The 22,469-nt window shown below is 39.2% G+C and overlaps 1 protein-coding gene across 1 annotated transcript; it reads left to right on the top strand.

The window, feature by feature from the left end:
- Nucleotides 1-11,948: 11,948 nt before the first annotated feature.
- LOC110196154 (olfactory receptor 7C1) lies at nt 11,949-12,887 on the top strand. The gene has a single exon (XM_020969285.1). It carries the CDS (start codon nt 11,949-11,951, stop codon nt 12,885-12,887), a length of 939 nt encoding a protein of 312 aa, XP_020824944.1.
- The last annotated feature ends 9,582 nt before the right edge of the window (nt 12,888-22,469 follow it).

Genomic DNA, 22,469 nt, shown 5'->3' with positions numbered 1-22,469 from the left:
ATTGTATTGTGATCACTAAAAGAAGTGTTTAATATCTCTGCTTTCATGCATTTGTGAGGCTTAATGCCCTTATACTTGGTCAATTTTTGTAAATGTTACATTTCCACAGCTAGGAAATATTTAATATGCATAATCTCTTCTGTTCCCATTCAATAATAGCCTAAGACCTATCATATCTAAAATTCTATTCAGGTACTTAACTTCTTTCTTGTTTATTTTTATGGACTTCTCTAGGTGTGAAAGTGATTCATTGAGTTCCCCCATTACTAAAACTTCACCATATTTTACTGTAACTAATTATTTTTTTTCTTTTAAACTTCATTCAGAGCATCATTGTCCATAACTTTTTGTCTATGGTAACTTTCGCTATAATGTAATTTCCACATTTGTCTCTTTCAATCAAATCTATTTTTGTTCTTGTCGTCTATGAGATCATGATTACTACTTCTGCATTTTTGAGTTCCATTAAAACATAATAGATTTTAATTTGATCCCTTATTTTTTAACAATGTGTAAACTTCTGCATCTCACATGTGTCCTTTGTAACTGCATATTGTAGAATTCTGCTTTCTAATCCATTCTGCCATCCTCTTCCATTTTGTGAGCCCATCCCATTCATAACCTATCAGTTGTAGTATGCCGTCTTATTATTCTCATTTTCTTCAATAAAATTTCCCTTTGTTTCTATAATTTGTTCTTGAACCACTAGTTCTTTAGCATGTTTAGCCTACAATTGCTTTTTAATTCAAGGATCATTGTTGAAGATAATTTTTATACATTCATTATGTTATGACTATTCCCTTTCCTATCCTGCTCTCTTCTTAGACTCCTTTCTACTGCTCTATTTTTCCTTGTCCTCTCCTACTTCCCTTTTGAGTTTAATGTATTTCTACACCAAAACCTCATGGAGGGTTGTAATTGTGTTTAATATTCTTTTTCTGAGTTCAGATGAAAGTGAGTTTCGTAGGATGCCTTTTTCATCCACCATTTCCTTTATGACTATATATTTTTCATCTTATGTTTCTCTATTTTATGACAATTTCTCTCTATTTATCCTTTCTTCCCCAGTATTCCCTTCTTCCCATTTTTTGCCTCCTTCTAAGACCATTAAAATAAAACAAAGCTACTCACAAACCACTATCATTTCTACCTTTCTTTATGGTCCTTAAAAATATTATGAGCTTGAACCTTATTCTCATCAGTATTGGCTCAGAGAAAGAACAATAGTACACCATCATTTGAATATACATTATTATAGATCTTACTCAACAGGAAAGTAGGGGGGAGGAGATTAAATAAAGGAGGAAGGGACTGACAGAAGAAAAGGCAGACCAGAAGAGATGGTAGACAGAAACAAAACACTGTCAAGGAGGGAAAGGGTTAAAGGAGATAGAGGACAAATAAAAGGAAAAATAGGATGGAGGGACATACAAAGTTAGTAATCATAACTGTGAATGTGAATGGGTGAACTATCCCATAAAATGGAGCTGGATAGCAGAGCGGATCAAAAACCAGAATCCTACAATATGTTGTTTACAAGAAACATACTTGAAGCAGAGAGACACATGCAGAGTAAAGGTAAGAGGCTGGAGGAGAACCTATTATGCTTCAGCTGAAGTAAAAAGAAAAAAAAGCATGGGTAGCAATCCTGATCTCAGAAAAAGTAAAAGCAAAATTAGACCTAATTAAAGAGATAAGGAAAGAAGCTATATCTTGCTAAAAGGTACCATAGACAATGAAGAAATATCAACACTGAACATACACACCAAGTGATACAGCATCCAAATTCTTAAAGAGTGAGTTACAGGTTCACAACCAAACAAGAGAGAGGCATTACAACATGTAAAATAGATAATTTTGATAATATAAAATTAAAAATATTTTGCACAAACAAAACCAATGCAAACAAGATTAGAAAGAAAGCAGAAAGGTGGGAAAACAATCTTTCCAGCAAGTATCTCTGATAAAGGCCTCATTTCTCAAATGTATAAAGAAGTGAGTCAAATTTATAAGAATACAAGCCATTTCACAATTGATAATGGTTGAAGGATATGAACAGGCAGTTTTCAGATGAAGAAATCAAAGCTATCTATAGGTATATGAAGAAGTGCTCTGAATCACTTTTGACTAAAAAATTGCAAATTAAAAGAACTCTAAGGTACCATCTCACATCTATCAGATTGGCTAATAAGACAAAAAAGGAAAATTATAAATGTTGGACAAGATGTGGGAAAATTGAGACATTAATGCATTGTTGGTGGAGTTGTTAATTGATCCATCCATTCTGGAGAGCCATTTGAAACTATGCCCAAAGGGCAACCAAATCGTGCATATCTTTTGATTCAGCAATAGAACTACTAGATCTGTATCCAAAAGAGATCATAAAAAGGGAAAAGAACCAAAAATATTAAAGTAGCCCTTTCCATGGTGGCAAAATATTGGAAACTGAAGGAATGCCCATCAGTTGGGGAATGGCTCAACAACTGTGGTATATGAATGTAATGAAACTATTGTGCAATAAGAAATGATGAATAAGCAGATTTTAGAAAAACCTGGAAAGACTTGTATGCACTGGTACAAAGTGAAATGAGAAGAACCAGGAAAACATTGTACACAGTATCGGCAACATTGTGTGATGACCAACTATGAATGACTCAGCTCTTCTTAGCAACATTATGATCCAAGACAAGTACATAGCACTTACAAAGGAAAACGTTATCCACATCCAGATAAAGAAGGGATGTATTATGAATGTAGATCAAAGTGTATTTGTTTTCACTTATTAATTTTTTTCATTTTTTCTTTTGATCTGTTTCTTCTTCCACAACTGTGATGAATATGGAAATATGTTTTACATGGCAGCATATGTATAAACTATATCAAATGGCCTACCATTTTCAGAAGGGGGAAAAGAACGGAAGGAGAAAAATTTAGAACACAAAATCTTGTAAAAATGAATGATAAAAATTTTCTTGAAGTGTAACTGGGGAAAAAATAAAATACTATTAACAAAAAAAGACAAAGAGCTGGAAACAAAGAATATTCTTTTTGAGTGGGGAATAAGTAGCTAAAAATGTTATACAAGAGTATAATGGAATATTACTGCACTATAAGAAATGATGAATATGAAGAATTCAGAGAATCATTAAAGGCTTATATGAACTAATGCACTGTGACATCAGTAGAAGCAGGAAAACAGTAATGTATGCCCAATGAATACAAAACTGGTAGTGGAAAGAAAAATGAAATGGGAAAGGATTGAGAAAATGCATCTCCTTCCTTTCTTCCTAGAGATGAGGGGCATTAGCATGGAACATTGCATATGCTTGACACAATTGATATATTTATACATTTGCTGGAACAAGTATTTTTCCTGCTTCTATTATAAAGTTTAAGAAGATGCAAAGGTATATATGGAGGAGGGGTGGATATATATTTGGAAATGAATGTGATATAGCAACAGAAAGCATTGAAGATAATTCTTAAAAATATGAAATAAATCAAAGGCCTCTACAGCTTCCTATTAAGTGTAACATAATAATGAAATTAAGATAGGCAAATATGAAGAATACAAAGAAATATAGAAAGATCTTTATGAAATAATGCAAAGTGAAAGGAGTAGTACTACTAACTACTACCACATATGGGTACGCGCTAACTACTACTACATATGAGTAAAAATGACTGAGAGTGAGTAGGCAAAAGAACAAAATAATGCAAAGGTGACTAATCAGGAATCCCTCTGTACCCTCATCAATTTGATGAGGCCTCCAGTCCAATTGCTGGGATTATAGGTTATCAGTCTTTGTTTCGGAGGTAGCTGAAGAGCACCTCTCCATCAAAGTGCGTGCCTACTAGGACCTAATTGAGATGACACAGGAATTCCTGATTACTTTTTAATTGGAGCAGTCCCCAAGAAGCATGGCTTTCTGGGACTCAAGATGACAAATCGGTGACATAAAATCTACCCCTCTGAACTGTAGAATTAAAAGCACATTATTGTCTCTTTTCTTTTTTTCCTTTTGCCCATTTTATCTTTCACTTATTCAAAAGTAGAACAAACATACATCAGAGCAAGCCTGGATCTTGGATAAATAAAAGTTGCGTCGCCCCATCCTCTTAGCAACTGTAAATGGCTGTCTTAGAGCCAGAGTAATTACATGCCCTCGTGCACAGATTTCTCAGCACAGAACAGAAAATAGAGTTCTGAAGATTAGCCTGACACATCCCAAGAGATGGAAGCAACCAGGGCATTGATTGAGTTCCCAAAAAGCATGTGGTAGAAACAGATATGTACTCGCCAGAATGGCTAGAGAGGATAATTCATGGACAATGCCTATTAATCCCAACTTCTAGTGCAGAAGACAAGGGATTTGGGGTTCCTAGGCAATGTGGTCCTAGAACCTTAATTTCTAGCCAAAGAGGACAGGTTTCCTAGGCCAGAGATAGTTCAAGGATAAGCCTGAGCTTGAGAGTTCCCAAGTTCAAGTGAAAGAAGAAGATTGCCTCCATAATTCCTGAATTGAATCCAGTTTTGAAGATAGAATATAGCCCAAATGACCCCCATTGCTGAAAAACTAAAGTTACATAGAAAGAAAGGAATTAAGAGCTTTGGGTCTTGCCACCACAACCCTCTCCATTACAGTGAACTATTCAGACTATACAGGCCCAATAGGAAGAGTATTGCTTGATCAGTAACACCTAAAGTACGTTTTCCTCCCTGAGAGTGTCCAAACCACAGGGAACTATGTAGGACTTTGTGGGAAAGAGCACCCCAGGGGAATGTCACAGAGTTGCTCCCCAATGGTATCCCCAAGTTGCCTTGCACGCAGACCTTGTGACTACTATAAGGGTTTTAATGTACTTTCTAAATCTGGTTACGAACTCCAAGGCAGAGTGGTTTGAATACCTCATATATTTTCAGTGTCTGCTTATAGGCTCCTATAAGTCCTTGCATCTACATTTTCTGTGGGATGAAATAAAGGTTGCTCCACAGTGCATTTGAATTATTACCTTGAGAGTTTGTATGGGACCTTGAGCCAACAATTGGGGAATTCCAGAAATAAACCATGTCTAAACTTTATTTTGAATTTTTCTTTGGAATAAATTCTGAGACTAGGACATAAAAGGTCAAAGAAAAACATGATACTTGGGGTATTTGGTGCCCCAGAATTGCACCAAGTACCTATCATTTGGTGACTGGGGGACTCATAATAATAGTAACAATAATAAGCAATAACAATAAAATAAGTATATAGAGATTATTTGGTCCTCACAAGAACTATATACTGCAGGGTTTATTACCAACATTTTGTAGATTCAGAAACTGACCCTCTGGTAGACTTGCAATGCAAAATAGCCCAGCAATACAAAGCTAGTAAAAATCAAAGGCTGTACTCAAACTGAAATCTTTTTAATCAAAACTCAGCACTCTAACCATTACACCATACTCCTTCCAATAAGGACTTGGAATGACTAAAAATCATTAAAACTTTATGAATTGAAATTAATTGATTTAGAATTACCAAGCAAGTTTATTAGTTGAGCTGATGTTGAGCTTTTCATGAAACATTTAAGTATTTGTTTTAAAAAGACCTTGAACAGCTATAATATTGAGTCAAATCTAATTAGATGAAATTTAACAGGAATAAATGTCTGGTCTTAGACTTGAGTTGGGATGGCAAATGACAAAGATAATATTTATGAAGACCAATATACAAACTAGAGATATTGGTCCTGGAGAATAGGAGATTTTAGTTGGACATGACAATTGTCTTTATGGGATTGAAATTATCTCATGTAGAAGACTAATTAGACTTATTCTGCTTGGTCCCAGAAGATAGAACAAGGAACAATGAGGCAAATCCACAAGGAAGCCGATTTTGTTTCAGCAGAAGCAAAAACTTTCTTGCAATTAAAATACTACAACAGTAGAATGGGGTGCCCTGGGAAGCAGTGGATTCCTTGTTGGGAACATAGTAGATGATTTAAACTGGACCAAAGAGCCCCTGAGATTCTTTCCTGCTCAAGATCTACAGAGTTTGGTAACTTCCCAGGTAATGCTGGACAGCTCTCATCGTTAAGAAGGTTTCTGCCATAGTTTCCTGCCCTATAGGGAGTTCAGTTGCACAGGGAACAGAAATACAATTATACGGTTTTTCTAATGAAGAGTTTGGGGGATTGGGCCTCTTAAGCACTAGACATTTCAAATATTCTTCCTGTTCCTCCACAGGACCAAACATCAGCCATCTCAGGCCAAGAGGAAGTCTGCTTGTGCCTCCCAGAGATACCAATCCAACTGCCTGAAACTCTCCACTTTTTCTGGGACCCAGAGTTTCTGCCCTCCTCATCTTCCCTTCCAACAGATACAGTCAGCCAAACCTTTCCCCTTGGTGATGTTCAGTAAGTGATTACAGGTGGGAAGTGTCAGGAAGGGAGAGAGGAAAAGAGGGGGTAGGAAGTAAGGAAAAAGAGAGGTAGCCAATTGTTGCTCAGAAACTCAAGGAGATTCTCCCAAACCTAGCACAGCTTACATCATAGACTAATCAAGATGATAGAGCAAGAAAATCTGACCCACTCCAGAGTGTACTTGAACACTTAGAGGTCAGCTGAGGGTCACGTTTGGAGGAAAATCAAAGAAAAGCAGAATAAGCCTTATACTCTGAGTTGGGTTCAGGTTTCATCCTTGCCATTAACTAGAAATAGGACCTTGGTTTAATCACTTTCCCTCTTGAACCCTGAGGCATAAAATAGGGATCAAAAATGTCCTATTAACTTCATGGTGTATTTTGTAAGAATCAAATGAGATCATCTTTGTGGAATTTCTTGGTGACCTTAAATCATTTCAGAAAGATAAATTTTTACTTTTGTCATAATAGCAGAGCTATGAGTTCATTTTGGCCAGCCTATCTGAGCCAAGTATAGTCCAAACACCAGGGACAATTTTTAACCAGAGGTAAATCTCAGCTACACCAATGGGAAGCCTAGTAAAGAGAGAGAGGTCATATCACTACTCACAGATATAGACTACTGGGCTATGGTAATGCCCTTTCCATACAAACCATAGATGAATCTTATATTCCCTGATTCTACAGACCTCTGAATGACACTGTGGGCTGAGTTTATCACTCAGAGGACAGCTCACAGGGTCAGGGAGTTTGCCTGAGGGCAGGGGTGGAAAGACTGCCTACCCTAATAGGATCTGTTGGGTAGGCTGAAATCATTTTCCATGATATGAAAGTAGACACGAAAATGGTGAATTTACAGAGGAGGGGCTGGAATAACTAGGGAGATCGTCAGGAAGAAATATATGATGAGGACACAGACACAGACTCTATACACAGTTGGGGAAAGCAAATAGAACCAAGTCTGATGCAGGGGGTGATGAACAGGAGTTCCCAGTTGCCTTGAAGATGAGGAAAACAAAATTTCCTCTCTTTTATGTATTACTATTGAACCTCATGACTTAAGTGTGGTGCAGGAAGGAGTTTAAGAGTCCAATGGCCTGGGTTCTATTCCTACTTGTGTCATTAAGACAACTAGTTTTGCCTTTTACAGCCATTATGTGTTATATGAGCCATCACTGCAATGTCTATGCACATTGCTCAGGTTTTCTTAAATTCAGTAGGAGCCGTTATCTCTTTAACTCCCATAGCACTTCCTATTGTCCTCTACCTAATCTCTGAATGTAATTTCTATGTATTTTTCATCTTTTATCTACTTTGTCCCACTGGTCTTTTTTCCTTCTCTCTTTCTGCTTCTGATAGGGGATAGACTAGATGATATGAAATTCTGATTCCATTATATTTATTTCATGCCTTCTCCTATCTCTTCTTCCTTTCCACTTTCTATTCCTATCCCCATTCCTCTGCATACTCAGACTTTTACTGAGGATACTTATAACACAAACACAAAAATCAACTTATCAAAATTAGCCAGAACTCCTTGAGTTCTACTATGAGTAAGTCCAGGAAGTGTTTGGTACCAGGCTGTTTGGTGGTATACAATGCAAGCATATTGTGAACTAGAGACTCTAATCAATTATCATTTAATTACTGCATTTATCTGCTTCCAAGGATGTGGAGAAGGCTGGGGTGGGGAGAGAGACAAAGAGAGAGGAGCCCAAACAAAGGCTAGAAGGGTTTTAAAGAACAGGTAAGATTGGGTATGCATATCATGATAGGGGAGGGGAAGACAACTGCTTTCAAGTATTTGAAGGGCTGTCATGAGAAAGATTAGATGTGTTTTGCTTGACTTCAGAGAGCAAGACTAGAGATAATGCAAGGAATTTACAAAAAAAAAATAATATTTAGACTTGATGGATGGAAAAACTTCCCAGTAATTATAGCATTGGGACTTTGTAAAAAGCACAGGCAAGCATTACACCGTGTCTAGGAGGAATTTCATGAGGGCTCCAGGAAGGGGAGAAAAGGACTTTTAGGAAAAGGGCTTCCACAAGCTGTGCTACCCCTTTACAACAAGTACTCTCTAAATTTGATCCCACTTTCCCCTGCAGGATCTCTGTACTTGTGGGAGAGTGTATCATTGCCTTTTTTTTTAGAGGGGTGGATTATTTTATACCAATTGGTCATGCTATATGACCTTAGTAAACACGCCTTTCTAGAAACCGATTCTGTCTGTCTGGTGTTTTTGCACAGTTTAACTTTATTTTTACTCATTTAAAGCAAGAATTTACCAAAAAATCACAACTTCTTAACTTTCCTGTTTCTAATAGATACTTAAATACAAAATATTTCAAAGGAAAATAAATTAACATAAATAATACGTATTAGGATCACTTAGGTACAACAACTTTTCTATAAGTCAAGTTTAACTCAGTTCTTCCTTCTGTGTATGATAGGGTTGGGAATTACCTGTTGGAAAGTCATGCTAGGAATTCTTCTGTACTTCTTTTGGCAGGGGGAAAGAGTAGGGAAGGAAAGAACGAGGAATTTTTTTCCCCAATCCTCTTAGTTGGAGTGATTCAATGTATAGGCTTCTGAACACACAGAAGCTTGGGCTTCATAGAAAAGTTTGGGTGTGTGGCCATGACATACAAAGATGACTTGGAGGGGTAGCATTATGGAACATAGATCAACTCAAAATCAGTAGATGAATCACATTGGTGGAAGCTTATAAGTTTATAAGTATTGGAGAACCATACCCAAACAACTCAGGGTACCCTCTAGAGACTTGAGGGGAAAGATTGTTGTGGTCCTCTAGGTACACAACTTGCTAGTCTGAGTGTGGGTTAGGAGAATAACCCCAGATTATATCCTACATGTATGAAAAAGACTTGAGAATCTTAGTGGAGGATAAGCCAAGTATGAATTGGCACAGACTTCCTTTAGCCTGGACATGATAATCTTTCTGGGGGATTCTTCTCTCTTACTTGCTGTCAACTCCAGCAGGCTCTAGTCCTGCTACTACAACCAACACTACCCCAAAAATGAGGGGAAAAAACTGCTTTTCTTCATGTCTCCAAGTATTCTCTTTTGGGTTTCAAGGTATCTGCCCATAATAGATATGTCCTCTACTCCCACCTCTTCTGGAGCAGTAGCTATCTTTAAGTATTTGAATGACTAGCAAGACCTGTTTTCCTTAGCCAAGAGAGGACATGGCAAAAAGACAAATTTGGACTTGATCTTAGAAAACAAACAAACCAGCAAACAAACTTCTTACAGTTAGAGCTTTCCAAATGTGGAATGGGTTCTTTCAGGAGGTGGTGGGTTCCTGCTCATGGGAGAACATCAAGCAGCAGTTGGATAATGACTTTTGATCTGTAAAATGGCCTTTCATCACCCTTTCTGCTGTGTTTCTGACTCAGCAAATTTCAAAGTCATGACTCAGTACCCAGGAGCATCATTCCCAGATGCCACCCTCCTTTTCCCATTGGTGACTTCCTTCAGGGAATTCATCATTTCACGAAAGAACTCAGGTTTGTCCCTCTTTGTTCTCCTCCTGTCTATGCCTCTGAGTCTCCAGGCTCTGTCTCTATGCCCTTCTACTGGTAGTACCTTCCCTTTCCCTGCCTCACCCCTCTTATTTCTTGTTTTTGCATCCCTAACACCTAGCACAGTGTCTATCACATGGAAAATTTTTAATAAATGTGTACTGCCTGCCTAACCATATAGGAAGACCTCAGTATGTGTTTTTCATAGCTACATCACATTTTCCATGGGTCATATAGACAGAATTCTTATTTAGCTATCGGTTCAACTAAATAACTTCTGGGGTCCACTTCAGTTCTGAGGTTCAGTGCTTCTAGAATTCTCAGAGGGATTCACCTTCTAGAAATCCTGTCTCTTTTACTCAGACTGTTCCTGACTTTGCTTGTTAATATAAAGAACACACCAAGTAGCCCTGAAAAAGTTTGAAGTTGTTAAGTCTACCCCAAAGTCTCAGACCTGACTCCATTCTTTCTAGAAATACCTTCCTGGACTGAATAGACCCATTTAAACATTGATTGCCCTTCCATCTACACTATTGTTGGCCTAGCCCATGTGCTCCTGTGAGGTTTTTTTTTTTTCCTTTTCAAAACGACATGGATCATAGGAAAGGAACTTAAAACATACTGCCAGCTAGGATGGGATTTAGAATGTACAATGTCTCAGTTTAAAGGGACTAGAGAATAGAGTCAGAACTCGAAGGAGTCATTGCCCGGAGCTCCCAAAACCCTTTCAAGGCTAATGGGGCAGAGTCTCAAAGAGGTGCCCTTTCACATATACAGCCCAGCCCTAAGCTATCACAGGGGAGCCTTAGCAACACAAGATCATAAAATGCTAAAAGGATGATCTCATGCACTACAGCATATAAGAAAGGAAAATGCACACAACCCTCAGAACACCTTCCCCCAACACACAAGACCATTATGCATTTGTAAATGCATAGGAGGTTTCCAGTGGATTGTAAACTCATTATGAGTCAGCAGCTATATGGCAGACAAAATAACCTAAAGAAAACAACCTACATTAGAGGAGTCAGAGCTTCCAGTAAGAAAGAGATGATCATCCCATTGTCTTTGAACATAATCAGACCTCATCTGAAATTCTGTACTTCATTCTGGGGACCACAATTTAGAAAGGACATTGATGATCTAGAGAGGATGCAAGGGAGAGTAACCAGAATGGTGAAGGGCTATGTAGATCAGCTGAAGGAACTAGAGTTGCTTGGCCTAAAGGAGAGAAAACATGCAATATGGGCTCATGGTCTTCACATATTCAAAGGGATGTTATGTGGGAGAGAAAAGGGATTTGTTCTGTAAGCACTCAGAGGGTGGAATGAGGGCATTGGATGGAACTCGAAAACAGGCATATTTTGGCTCAATAGAAAGGAAAGTGAGAGCAAAACCATAGTGAAATAGGCTGCCTCAGGAAGCCAAGAGGTTTCCTTTGTATGGAAGTCTTCAAGGAAAGGCCCACTTGCCAGGTATATTTTTGTGCCAGGATTTTTGTGGGGTATAGTTTTGTCTTATGTGTCCTATGAAGTCCCTTCCACTTCTATGTGATTTTATGATTTCTGTTGAAGAATGGATGGCCCAAACCTTCATTCATTTGAGATCCCTGTCCTCTCTCTTTGCTTTTGTCTGCAGGAATAGTCCTGCCCTGCCCATGGTATCTCCTTCTTTATCCCAGGGCTCAATGGTTGTTGACCTTTAGGGTAAATTTCAGATGGGATTCTTAAAACGTTCATTTCTAAATGTTGTGGTTCATGTTTTAGACTATCTGAACTCAAAGTAATCTTAGAGGTCATTAGGTGTAAGTCCTTCATCTTTCACTGGAGATGAAATGTGTAAATAGTGACTTGTCCAAGATCACAAAGTGGCAGAGAGAGGGACAGAACTCAGAGATTTTAAGTCAGAGTCAGAGTTCTCTCCATTTCATGTATGAAAATAATTGTATTTTCATGTCGTGCTCTTATTTCTTTTTCCCAGCAGAAAAGTCAGCCCCATGCTACCAGGAAACCAAACACAATTCACTGAATTCATCCTCCTGGGATTTTCTGAAAAACTAGATGAGCAGGGGCCCCTCTTTGCGCTGTTCTTGGGCATGCATTTGGTCACAGTGGTTGGAAACCTGCTCATAATGTTGGCCATTGGCTCTGACTCTCACCTCCACACCCCCATGTACTTCTTCCTTTTCAACTTGTCATTTGTAGATGTATGTGTGGTAACCACGACAGTCCCCAAGATGCTGGTGAGCATCTTGACACAAAATAAGACCATCTCCTATGCTGACTGTCTTGCCCAGATGTCCTTCTTTATTGTTTTTGCTGATATGGACATTTTCCTCCTCACTGCAATGGCCTATGACCGTTTTGTGGCTATCTGTCACCCTCTACGCTATGCAGCCGTCATGAGCCCTCGGCTCTGTGGCCTGCTGGTGCTGCTCTCCTGGATAATAAGCCTTCTAAACTGCCTTCTTCACAGCCTGATGGTAACACAGCTCTCCTTCTGTACAAACCATGAAATTCAGGACTTCTTTTGTGATCTTGCTGAGGTTCTGAAACTCTCTTGTTCTGACACTCTCATCAATTTGATCTTGATATATGTTATTATTGGACTGTTGGGCATTCTTCCCTTCACAGGGATCCTTTTCTCTTATAGTCAAATATGTTCTTCCATTTTGAAAGTCCCATCTGCTCGGGGTAAGCACAAAGCCTTTTCTACTTGCGGATCTCACCTCTCTGTTGTTTTCTTATTCTATGGCACGGGATTTGGAGTATATTTGAGCTCCTCTGCTACCCCCTCTTCCTGGAAGAACACAGTGGCCTCAGCAATCTATGCTGTGGTCACTCCCATGTTGAACCCCTTCATCTATACTCTAAGGAATAAGGATATAAAAGATGCCCTTAGGAGGCTCATTAGCAGAACAGCCACCTCTCAGTGAAGGGCTGATTCCTGGTCCTTGGAATAAGACACTGGCACTTCTGAGGAAAATGTTGAGAGGCAGAAATCTTGGATTCCTCAATTCTCTCCACCACTCCAATCCATTCTCCATTTAGGGACAAAAGTGATTTTCCTGAAATACAGGTATGACCCTGTCACCCCTCCCAAGCAATGAATGCCAGGGATTCTCTATTGCTCCAGGGTCAAATACAAAATCATCAGTTTTACATTCAAATCCCTGTAACCTAGACCCTTTCTACCTTTCCAGTCTTCTAATACCTTACTCCATACCACCAACTCTTGGTTCCATGTACATTAGCCTTTTTGCTGTTTCGTGAACAAAACACTCAATTTCTTGGCTCTGGGCATTTTCTTGGGCTGTCCACCATGTCTGGAATTCTCTCTCTACTCAACTCTATTTATTGGCTTCTTTTGTTTCATTTAAGTCACAAATTTTTTAAAAATCCAATTTTTACTGGAACCCTTTCTCAACCCCTCTTAATTCTACTCACTTCCTTGTGTTAATGATTTCCTACTACTCCTGTGTATAGCTTGTATGTATATATTTGTTTGCATGTTGTCTCCTCCATTAGATTGTAATATCCTTATGGTCAGGGACTATTTTTGCCTCATTTTGTATCCCCAAAACTTAGCAAAGTGCCTGGCACGTATTAGGTGCTTAATAAATGTTGGCTGATGAATACCAAGGTTCCTATCTTACTGGCTCGCTCTGCTCTTGTTGACTGTAAATGACCTTGATATCATTCTTTATGGCCTCTATTCCTGGTGTTTCCACCATAATTACATCAGATTGAATACTTCCTGCTTCCTCATGACATTTTCAGCTCAAAAAAGTGCTGGAAATGGAGTGAAAAGACAGGATTTAGTCCTCAGCATAGCACTTACATGCTGTGTGCCCTTGGCCAAGTCATTTATATCATTGTCTCTTAATTTGTCATTTCTGAGATGGGAATTGGAAGACCTGCCCTAACAACCAGAAACATTTTTTCTCTGTACATCAAATCAAATACTGCATATGAAAGTGTTTTGTAAATTGTTAAATATTATATAGCTTCAGGAAAGAAAGACAAAATTAGAGAAAATTAACATGTGATTTTATTATTTAGAGTCTAGGTCTCAACTCCTCCATGTCTTTATAGATGGTGATTATGAATTGCTGTGGTTAAAAAAAAATCATCACATTGTAGCCAGCCCTCTCGTGATAAGCCTCTTTGTCCTTTGCCTGATGCCATAGATAAAGTCTTTCTACTTTAGTTGACCTGGAAAAACTGGAGCTCTGATGACATGGCCTCTGAGAAACTATGATCAGTTCCATTTGACAATGAATTGAATGGGTACATCTGTTCAAAATTCAATTGCTTTTGTGGTCATCTTTGTCATCATTTCCCCCAAACATGGCGCTGAGATTTCACTACTTTGCTTAAGATGCTTCATGAGCTCCCTATTATGGCTAAAATTTCATCTCCTGTGACATTTAAAACCCTTCATAATCTAAGTCCAACATATGTTCCCAGTCTGATTTCACATAACTGCCTCAACATACTCTACATTGCTGTTGAACTCAACTACCTGTAATGATGTTGCATCTCTTGCCTCAGAGCCTTGACAAAGGCAGTTTCCCATGCATGGAACAGAGGCAAGCCCATACTTATCTCTATATCTTCAATTCCCAGCTCCATTTATGGCTGACTTCAAGTGCTAAATCCAACAAGAATTCCTGATTTCCCCAACAGTTAGTGTTATCCCCCATTCCCACCAAATTTACTGGATAATATTTATTTCTGTAAACATCTTGAATTTCCCCTGGTCCTGTGGAAAATAAGCTGTTAGGGCTTGAGACTGTCACATATTTGTTTTTGCATCCAAAGCACCTAACTCAATACCTGGGACAACGTAGGCATTTAATGAATGCTTGATATGAATTGACTCATCCTTGGCTCTCTCTCTCTTTCTCTCTTATGAATTCCAAACTCATAGGAGATATCTGGGAGGTCCTCTACTCCAGCTTCTTAAATAATGAAATAATCCTCTTTAGACCTAAAATATCCCTGAAAAAATGATCATCCATCTTTTGCTTGAACTCTTTCGGTTAAAGATAACTTCTTACTCAATAATTAGCCATTCTCACTATTTGACTGATTGATTTAGTTGTGAGAAAATTCTTCATTAGACTGAGTAAAAATCTACCTCCCCATAACTGCTATTTATTCTTACTAATATTGCCCTCAGAGGCTACATAGGAAAAGCAAAAAGAAGGGAGAAGGTATGGCAGTATGTCTCTCCACAAAGACATATATGAAAGAAAATTGTGCCAAAATAGGAGCAATAGCAGTTAAATCACTCCAAATTTCGGTCTCACTCGAGAAAGAACAAGACTCATTTCCTTAAATGTCAATTAAGAAATGCCAAAGTGTGGCCAACACAGATGATAAATGGGAGGTATTAATGCAAAGAGGCAAATTTGACCTCAAATGTTTCCGTGACACTTGGTAGGGTAAAATCTATGACTAAAATATGGCTCTAAAAATGATGTCCTATTTAAAAGATGTAGCATATGCAAAATGTGGGGTACGGTATCACTGTGTATTATATACTCTAGTATATACTCTAGATATACTCTTAGTAAAGAAATCTGGGTGCCAGAATCAAGAAGCAAAGTAGAAAGCATTGAAAGAAACATCAATGGATCTATAAATAGAAGCCATTTTGTCATTATGTACACTAATGGATGATTGGACAGAAAGAAGAATTAGATGATTTCCTGAAACAGATCACAGTACTTGGGTATGGTATAATACTAAGGGAATACTTTCACTCACTGGACTTCTGCTTGAGTTTTTTTTTTTTCCCAATTCCATCCACCCTCCTTTTACATCTTAAGTCTTTCCTCCTCTACTGGCTACTTGGCTTCTGCTTACAAACATGCTCAATTCTGCACTACCTAATAAAAACCTCTTCCTGACCTGTTATCTTAAGCTAAGCACTGCCCATTTTCTTTAAAAAGTAGTGACCAGTTCCTTATCTCCCATTCACTCATTCTCTATGCCCATGCAATCCAACTTTTATATTCACAACTCTATTGAAATTCCTCTCTTCAAATCACCAAATCCGAGCTTTTGTCCTACTTAATCAGTCCTCATTTTGTATCATGGCTTCCTTTTTACCTTCTGTTTTTTGGCACAGCTCTATTGTTTCTCCTATGTCTCTGACTGATTCTTTTCTGTTTCCTTCCCTGCCCACCTGTGCCTCCTCCTGGTCCCTCACCTCATTGTGGGCATTCTGCCCAAGTTTCTGAGCTTAGACTCATCATTTCTCCCTCTATGAAAACTGAGATCTGGGAAAGACCTTAACTTAAAAAGGCAAGGTCCCCCACTGCATTTGGGACCATCACTAGTCATCTTGACCTATGTCTTGCCACTGGACTCTGATAGCTCTGGAAGAGAGTGTGAGGCTGATGACTTTGCATAGCTCTGTCTCACTTCAATCCAATTCATGTCTAAGTCGAGACATCACCCTTGATGTTATTGGTCCTCTTCAAGAAGGAAGGATGAACAATAACAGCCTCTCTTTATTTTCTCTCTGTTGATGATCTCAAACACTCAGTATCAGAGAATCACAGAATTTTGGAGTTGGAAGGGACCTCAAAGACCATCCCACACCTAAAAGGAGTAATCTTTTCTATAACATACCCAACAAATCTTCTTTCCTTCTGTACTTGAAGTTTTCTAATGGACAGTCTACCTTAGGATGGCCACACATTCCACTCTGGGACAATTTTAATTGTATGGGAATCTTTCCTATCATCAAGACTAAATTTACCTCTTTGCAACTTCCACCCTTTAACTCTGGTGGCTCCTGATCTTTCTCTCTGGGGCCAAACAGAGCAAGTCTAATCCCTCTTCCATATGGCAGACATTCAAATACTTTAAAATGGCTATTATTCCCCAATTGAGTCTCTCCTTCAAAAGGCAAAAAATTCTTAGTTCCATCCATCAGTTCTTATGTGATATAGATTCAAATCCTTTCGCCATCTTACTTGTTTTTCTCTGCATGCTCCCCAAATTGTCAATGTCCTTCTGGAACCCTGGTATCCAGAATGAAACATAATATTCGTGATGAGGTCAGATGAGGGCAGAGTACAGAGAGATGGACATGTCCTTAATCTTACAACTTGTGCCTTCTTAATGTAGCTCAGTTGCATTAGCCTTGGCAGTTGCCACATCATAGTGTTCAATTCATATTGAGTTTGGAGCCCACTAAGACCCTAAGGTCTTTTTCTCAGATCATCTGCTATCTATGATTCTCCCATCTTGTATTACGGTAAATTGAAGTTTTGTATGCAAATATAAGACTTCACATTTATCCCTACCGAATTTCATCTTAGAAATGGTCCAGTGGTCTGAACTGTCAAAATCTTTTTTTGCATTTGTTGGTTTTCATCCAATGTGTTAGTTATCCTTGGCAGCTTTATGTGTCATCTGCAGATTTTTATGACCTTTATCCAAACCATTGATAAAAAAAAAAAAGTTAAATGCCACAAGGCCAGCATAGATGCCTGGACAATCTATTGGAGACTTCCTGCCATTCACTGAACCATTAACAACAAGATGTTGCAGTGGATAGAGCACAGGACTTAGAGTCAGGAAGACCTAAGTTCACTCATGCCTCAGACCCTTACTGCCTGTATGTCCTTAGTCAAGCAACTTAACCTCTTACACCTCTGTTTCTTCATCTCTAAAATGAGAATTAAAAATAGCACCTACCTCACAGGATTTTTTGAGGATTGAATTAATTAGTATATTAACATGTTATATTAATATTAATTAAATAATAAATGTAAACTACCTTGCAAAATACCAAGCACTATATACATGCTAACTACCATAATAACTACTCATGGAATCTGAACATCACGCAGTTCCTAATCCATGTATTTACCACTGAGTCTGCATCCCACCATCTTCTCTGCAAAAATAGTATTAGATCAAATACTCCTTCTTTCTATGGCTTTTAAAAATTCTTATTCCTAACATATCTAGAATATGTTTTTATTTAAAATTTCTGCATTTCCTTGGTGGCAAATACAGGCTCTGCCCAGAGCATTTGCACATTAAATGCTTGTTGAAAACGCATTGAGTCTCCCAGTTTCTGAATGAGAACTTAGGTTCAGTGGATAGTGTGCTGAACTTAGAATCACAAAATCCTGAATTTAAATCTGGTCTAAAACAAGGATGACTCTGGGCAATTCATTTAGCCTCTTTCTGCCTCAGTTTCTTCATCTATGAAATGGAAATAACAATTGCAGCTCCCTCCCAGGGTTGTTGCAAGGATCAAATGAAACACTATTTATACAGTGCTTTCCTGACCCTGAAGTGCTATAAAATCTTAGCTATTACTACTAATATTAAGTATCCTATAAGTTAGACTCAGAAAATGAGGCTGAAAGCAGTTAAGTGATTGCCCAGTCACATAACTACTAAGTCTGGAGTAGGATAGCTCTTCCCGACTCCAAGTCTAGAGTTCTACCCTCTATGCCTCCAAGCTGCCTGAGTAAATGAATCAAAATGGATAAGGGGTAATAAAAAAAATGGATCACCCACTGCACCCAGATTACGGTTATGGAACACTTCTTACAGCATTGCTATTCCTCCATTGATATTCATGACCATAATAAGGATAACACATGACCAACAATGATGGAAGACTGATATTTTCTCTGATCCCCACAAACTATCTGACCTCTGCAAAATTGAAAATTTATACTAAAGATAAAGCAACTTTAGCTGCTTCCATGGCCTAGGGCACCAGGAACCCAAAAGAAAGTTTAAAAAGGCCCAACTCAAGCTCACACAGTGCCCCATTCTCCACCATGCTACCAGCAGCTAGACTTATCTTACAACAAAACTCAGCCCCAATACCCTCTACTTCCTTTCAGTGCTGAGGAGATCCAGGTTCCAGAGTGTGAAAGTTGGCTTGGGCCTCTCTGAAGCCAGTGCCATGACATTTTTCTATGCTACAGAAGATCTCCGTTGGAGGGCAGAGACACCAAGGGGACAAGGAAGGATGTGTGTCTGGGCTTGAAATAGAACATAACTTCATTCTCCAATAGTCTCAGAGATCCAAACTCCAACTGACAGAAATCATCCCCCACTGCAGTAACATTAGCATGGAAATGCTTTGTACTGCAGAGCTAGAGAATTGGGGAATACAGGGAAGGGAAAAAGACAGTGTGGGGGGGGGTGCTGAGTAGGGCTGTGTCATTCTACTAAGCCTGAAGAAAAGAACCCAGCATTCAACAGAGGACAGTTCTGTCCCCTCAAAAGTCATTTAGGGTAAAGATCTAAGCAGGTGAACCATGAATCACTCAAGATGGGAGGAGGCTTACACGCTCCCAGAAAAAATCACCATCAGAGGGGAGAGAGTCAAAAAGTAAGCAATGGGAGAAAATAAGAGGAAAAAGACTGAAATTATCAAAGATCTCATGAGGAAGAAAACTCAAAGACCTCAAACATAAATGGATAAATCAATAAGGAAAACATTAACAGTAAAAGAAAGTATGGCTTCCAGATGCAGTAAATGAGTTCAAGGCTGTATGAATAAATGCTGCATGAAAAAAAATAAAATAAAATGACTCAACACTTGATGAGACAGAGGACGCTGTGGAATTTGAGAAGAGCATGGAACCACAACAGATTCCAAATATACTGAGGTGAAGGACAATCTAGAAGAAGATGACTTCTGTGATCTTTCAGGAAGAGAAAAGCCTACAAGAGAGTGAGTGAGTAGGAAAGAGGGAAAGACTGAAAAGGAGGGAGAAAGAAGGAGTCCTTGTTTTAGTAGTGGGAGGGGTTTGTTCCATTGATGAATGTTCCTTTGGGTGAAGAGAGATATTCAGTGAAAATGGGAGACCACGTATTGGATATTGTCTGTGCGGATTTTGTGCTTGAAGGGACCATTTTCCTACCTCAGGAGGGGGTGGGTTGGAACTTTTGTGGACAAATGATGCCTGGGGGATAGGGAGGGCATAGGAATAATATGAAATAACCGTGAAAAGGTAGGCTGGAGCCAGACTATGAAAAACTGCCGAGCCTTTTAGGATATTAAAGGCAATAGAGAGTCATTTAAGCATAAGAATGTCATGGTAAGGCCTGTATCTTAGGAAAATACTTTGTCAGACTGTAGAAGATGTATTTTAGATGTGATGGGGAAGGAACTGGCCACTTGGAAGCCAAGTAGAAGACTATTGAACTGATACAGTGTTGAGGGCCGATCTTAAGAGTCTGATAAGGGCTCGCTGATTAAGTGGTACGGCTCCCCACTTCCTTCCTAATTTTGAGGTCTCTGAGATATTCTTTCTCTCTCTTTGAACCTTAGATTTACATATTTACTCCTCTATGCAGGTGATGCCAAGGAGCCTGGGAAAACCTTGGAATCTACAGCCCAATCTAGGAACCCTGATAAGGAGGAAATTCATGATTGTTACATACTCAGCAGATGTTCTGGAGAGTATCTCACGGGGAGGACTCTTTGAAGTTAGGCTAGATCTTCCCTATATATTCTGTGCCCTGATGAATAAACTGAGTCAGTAATTCCACTCCGCCTGGCCCATGTCATAAGTTATTTCACGCCTCTCCGTTTGGTGTACAATCTGGTTGCGGGCAACAATACAGGTAATAACTGATGAGGACCTGAATATAGGTATTGGCCAAGTGAAAGCAGAAAAGTAGGTGAATATGACAGATATTGTGGAGGTAAACTTGATAAGGCTTGACCTCTGAGTATGGTGAATGGAGGACAGCCAAGAATCAGGCATATCACTGGGGCTGTGAATGTGTGTAAATGGCAGAATGGTGCCCTCAACAGAAAGAAGGTGTTTGTGGGACAGGCAAGTTTACGGGGATATGTTATATTTCCAATAGACTGTTCTGTTTGGGACATAAGTTTGAGTTGGCCACACGGAAGGAAGTTGGTGATGTGGAAGCAGAGCTCAGGAAAGAGAACATGACTGGATATAGATATTTTGGAGTCATACGCAGGATCCCAGAGCCAAAAAGGACTTCAAAGGGCAAATAATTCCTACCTCAGGAAGAGTGCCAAATGTAACATGCCTGAGAAGATTTGAGTATGCTTGTAGAACCCACTAGGTGGCGCTGGCACAAAAGGTAATCTGAGCTGTCAACCACCCTTAGCTTGAGCAGGGGACCAACTCTTTCTATTCTCCCTTCACAGAGGAACGGCTTTCTTTCTCATCTATGTACTTCCCCCTCCCTTTCATGGGGTGAAGATTTCAAAGTGACTAACTCCCTTTCACATATGGGCTTTCCTGTCAAACCCAGTGCTAAAAGGGAAAAAAAAAAAACCTGTCCCTGCTGCACTCTCTTGCTTAACCATTTCAAGGTCCCAGGACTGCTACTTACTGTGGAATACACCACCATCCTCCAGTTGCCTTTTCATTTGGAAGATCCCTACACCCCAGCTACCTGCCTTCCCTTTATGACTTCCTCCCAGAACCTCCATTTTGAGAAAAGGCATCAGTCAATCCATTCTTCCTTCCTATCCTGAATGTGCTTCTGACTCTCCGGACTTTGCCAAAACACCCCCATGACGCTACCCTCTCCCACCACTTTTCTTCTTCCTTATATGTGGTATTTTCCTCATTAGAAAGTAAGCTCAGGCAGGACTGTATTTTTGCTTGGTTTTGTCTTCTCAGCACTTAGAGCAGTGCTTGGTTTATAGTAAGTGCTTAATAAATGCTTGTTGACTTTTTATTGACTCAAATCTCAAGAGACTGTTCCCAAAGGTGTTCTCTTTTTCCCCCTAATGAAGTCTAATTATGCGGCTCAAACCCCTAGTCAGCTTACACCGGAACTCCATATGCAAATGGACTTGGTGACTCTATTTTAAAATCTTCTGTAAATTATTTTTGCTTCCTCTTTGGGTCCATTCTCCCCACTCTCACTGTTCCAATTCAAGTAAACAGAATGGGCACAGATTTGTATAGGTATTTGGTTTTTAATACATTGTCACACGCATTCTGAGGAAACTTAAAATAGTCCTACTTAAAGAGATAACAGTTCTGTGTCCAGTTGCATGATCTGTACCAACACGTGAGGGAGTGGAAGAAGAAATTTTGTGATTACTGTGATTTTGTTATTGGCTTCACCTTGCCATCAAGGGAATGGGTACAGTAAAGTGAGAAGGATAAAAAGGGAGGGGATCTCAATTCCTGTGAGGTACAGTCAAGAATCTCCAAGTGGCCTTGGAGTCAGGAAGACCTGAGTTCAAATCTGACCTAAGATACTTACTAGTTGTGTGACCCTGGGCAAGCCACCTCACCTTGCTTGCCTCAGTTTCCTCATCTGTAAAATGAGCTGGAGAAGGAAATGGCAAACCACTCTATTATCTCTGCCAAGAGAACCCCCAAGTGGGGTCATGATTAAATGACTAAACGAAAACAATTGAATCCTATGCCTTATGGTGGGTGGAGCACCAAAGCACTTTGACTTTGGCCTAATACCCATACAACTTTTCCTCAAAACTTCTCTGTTCTTTAATACCTTGA

This window comes from Phascolarctos cinereus, unplaced genomic scaffold, assembly GCF_003287225.1.
Source record: "Phascolarctos cinereus isolate Bilbo 61053 unplaced genomic scaffold, phaCin_HiC Scaffold_4;HRSCAF=312, whole genome shotgun sequence".
Taxonomy (NCBI): Eukaryota; Metazoa; Chordata; class Mammalia; order Diprotodontia; family Phascolarctidae; genus Phascolarctos; species Phascolarctos cinereus.
Note: the sequence above shows the minus strand (reverse complement) of the source record. Positions and strands in the feature narration are given on the sequence as shown.

Coding starts and splice junctions, on each gene's coding strand:
- LOC110196154 (XM_020969285.1), top strand. CDS start 11,949: ATGCTACCAGGAAACCAAACACAATTCACTGAATTCATCCTCCTGGGA.